General features: G+C 42.5%; 1 protein-coding gene across 1 annotated transcript in view; it reads left to right on the top strand.

The window, feature by feature from the left end:
* The first annotated feature begins 236 nt into the window (after positions 1-236).
* The window catches only part of LOC101856705, a 9140-nt gene continuing 6455 nt past the window's right edge, over positions 237-2921 (top strand). The window contains exons 1-3 of the mRNA XM_035973367.1: positions 237-318; positions 1039-1149; positions 2294-2411. Of these exons, the coding sequence (XP_035829260.1) occupies positions 1073-1149; positions 2294-2411 (195 nt within the window). The 5' untranslated portion in view covers positions 237-318; positions 1039-1072. The remainder of the gene's footprint in view (positions 319-1038; positions 1150-2293; positions 2412-2921) is intronic.

Genomic DNA, 2921 nt, shown 5'->3' with positions numbered 1-2921 from the left:
TGTCTACTGTCTGTCTGTCTACTGTCTGTCTGTCTGTCTGTCTGTCTGTCTTACTTTTTCCCAGCACTAAATGACCATTATTGTGTCGATGTGCTTCTCTTTACTCGACCAAACAAAACAAAACAAAACACAAAACTCCGCTTTTTTATACATGTATGACACTCCAACATTGATCAGAATAAGTATTGTCACGGACACTCCGTTTTGCCGATGAATCAGCAAGTTCTTAGGGAATACTCGTTATAAAATGCCTACATTTCTGTTCATGATCGCTCCCTGGAACTAAAGCCTCTTATGGGGGCTCTCATGGCCTAGAGGGTAAGGTGTTCGCCTCTCATTCAAAGGTCCCGTGTTCGAATCCGGGTAGCGACCGAAAAATTTTCTCATCTAAAATTGTCTCCTTTTACCTCCTTTCCGGCTCTCTAGTAATGTTCTGTCGTCTGCTTTCGTCTCCTCTTTCTGCCCCCACCCTCTCGGACATGGGCGAAAAATCCAGGTCCTGTGTGAAAGTCGTGCACGTTAAAGATCCCTTGGTGGTCTAAAATCGATAAGAGTATGCTTCGGTCGCCATCTGGGCAAAATCCAAAATTACATAATTTCCTACCGACTGAAAAAGTGTAATGTGTCCCGCGCGCTCATATGACCTTATGCAGTTGCGAGCGCCGTAAAACCTTACTAAATCTTTTTTAAACCCAACAAACAATCTGGATCTCCCTCCTGTATTCGAATAGTAGGTTCGAATCCCGTCAGGGGCCCGACACAGTGTCCTTGGGAAAGACACTCTACACGAACTTTCCTCACGTCATCCAGGTGAGAATGGGCACCCAGCCATAGACAGTGTGAAATCTTGTCAGTTTGGTAGTGTTCGAGCGCTTAATCAGCTGCTTGCACTGTATGCTTCCCGGGAAGCTGAGAATGTTTCTGAGTGTTCTATGGTCTGCTGGGGTAATAACATCGTAAAGCGTATAGAGTAGAGCTTGCTGTTGAGCGGGATTATGTGCTATACAAATGCTGTTTATCATTATTTGCATTCCCCAGTTTCGGCAAGAAGGGTCTGCTGGCGCCGGGAGTTATGTTGCTGGGTAGTGCAGTCTGTGCTGGCGTCATCACCAAGGTGAACGGCTTTGGGACTGACGTTACCATCAAAGGGTGAGGGAATTTTGTGTGTGTGTGTGTGTGTGTGTGTGTGTGTTTGTGTGTGTGTATGTGTGTATGTGTGTATGTGTGCACGCACGTGCATCTGTGTGAATCCACGTGTGTATGTGTGTGTATGTATGCGAGCACGCGCATGTGTGTGAATGTACATGTTTATGAGTGTGTGTGTGGGGGGGGAGAGATGGAGAGAGAGAGAGAGAGAGAGAGAGTGTGTGTGTGTGTGTGTGTGTGTGTGTGTGTGTGTGTGTGTAGATATTTCAGAAAGAATTAGTTTCGAAATGCTACTCTTGCAATCCCAAGCCAACTGTTAAGAGTCTATATTTTATCCCACATTCTAACACAACTTTAAAAAAGCAGCAAAACATGAGTAGCAATGCCATCGCCAACACCAGCATAATATATCCTTCTGCTGTTGCGAGCGCCGTAAAACACTTACCAAAAACAAAAACACACACATGGGAGGTAGCTTTTGGAACAGAGAAAACGTAAAGAAATGTCCTGATTACTTCCCCGTGTATGACTTTCGTCAATGTGTTTGTCATTATGAGTTTCTGTGTGTAGTTTCTGAAGAGCTCCGGGGTCTTGATGGTCTATCTCCCACTTCTAGAGTCATAAAATTTGATGTACAGAAAAGTGGGAAGACATGGAATAACATTAAGAGGCTTGCCCAGGATAGGGAAAGGTGGAAAGTGTTTGTCCGTGGCATGTACCCTGACCCAGGGTGAGAAAGGCAGTGACGATGATGATGATAATCTCCACGTCTATACGGAGCAGACTTGTCTCTTTCATGGAATAAAGCTGCCACATCTCTTAATCAAAGGAAGATCCAACCCCATAAGCGGTTCCAAGTATTTTGAATATCTGCTGACACTTTAAATAGGAATTTAGTTCATACTTTAAATTCTCATGAAAACTGAAAATCGTTCTTTTCTTAATTAAAGTGGAGGAAGGCCACTCTTACTCTTACAACCACATAAAGCATCGTGTTCATTGAAGTCAATTTCTTTGTGGCATGATCTGATGATAAACATGGCGCATTCTACTTACAAGTTTCCCTTCTCCTACATTCACTAGACGCGCTCATATGACCTTATGCAGTTGAGAGCGCCGTAAAACTCTTACTAAACTAATTCACCAGACCAGACTTCCGCCGCATCTACTACATCAAGCCCTACAACCGGATAGGAGCGTACATCGTTGGCACGGTTACCGGCTGGCTACTCTACAAGACCAGGTGTGAGGCCAAGCTACACTGGGCAAGTCTTTGGTCTCACTAGTTAGGATTTGTAGGGATTTGATTATTAGGGTTTGTCCTCAGTAGGGATTATTACAGTTTTGATTATTAGGGTTTTGATCTCTCTAGGATTATTAGAGTTTTGATTATTAGAGTTTTGATTATTAGAGTTTTGATTATTAGAGTTTTGATCATTAGGGCTTTGATCTCACTAGGATTTGTATGGTTTGAATTATTAGGGTTTTGATCTCAGTGGGGATTTTTAAGGTCTTAATTATTACAGTTTTTATATCAGTTGGGATTATTATGGTTTTAATTATTACAGTTTTTATATCAGTGGGGATTATTATGGTTTTAATTATTACAGTTTTTATATCAGTGGGGATTATTAAGGTTTTGATTATAAGGGTTTTGATCTCACCAGGATTATTAGTCATGATATACCTGGATACCCGGAGGTGTCATCTCTGACTCAGAGGTTGACGTGTAATGACGTGAGTGTGTGTGTGTGTGTGTGTGTGTGTGTGTGTGT

The sequence above is a fragment of the Aplysia californica genome, unplaced genomic scaffold (assembly GCF_000002075.1).
Source record: "Aplysia californica isolate F4 #8 unplaced genomic scaffold, AplCal3.0 scaffold01165, whole genome shotgun sequence".
Taxonomy (NCBI): domain Eukaryota; kingdom Metazoa; phylum Mollusca; class Gastropoda; order Aplysiida; family Aplysiidae; genus Aplysia; species Aplysia californica.
The sequence above is the reverse complement of the archived record's forward strand: the minus strand, read 5'-3'. Positions and strand labels throughout refer to the sequence as shown.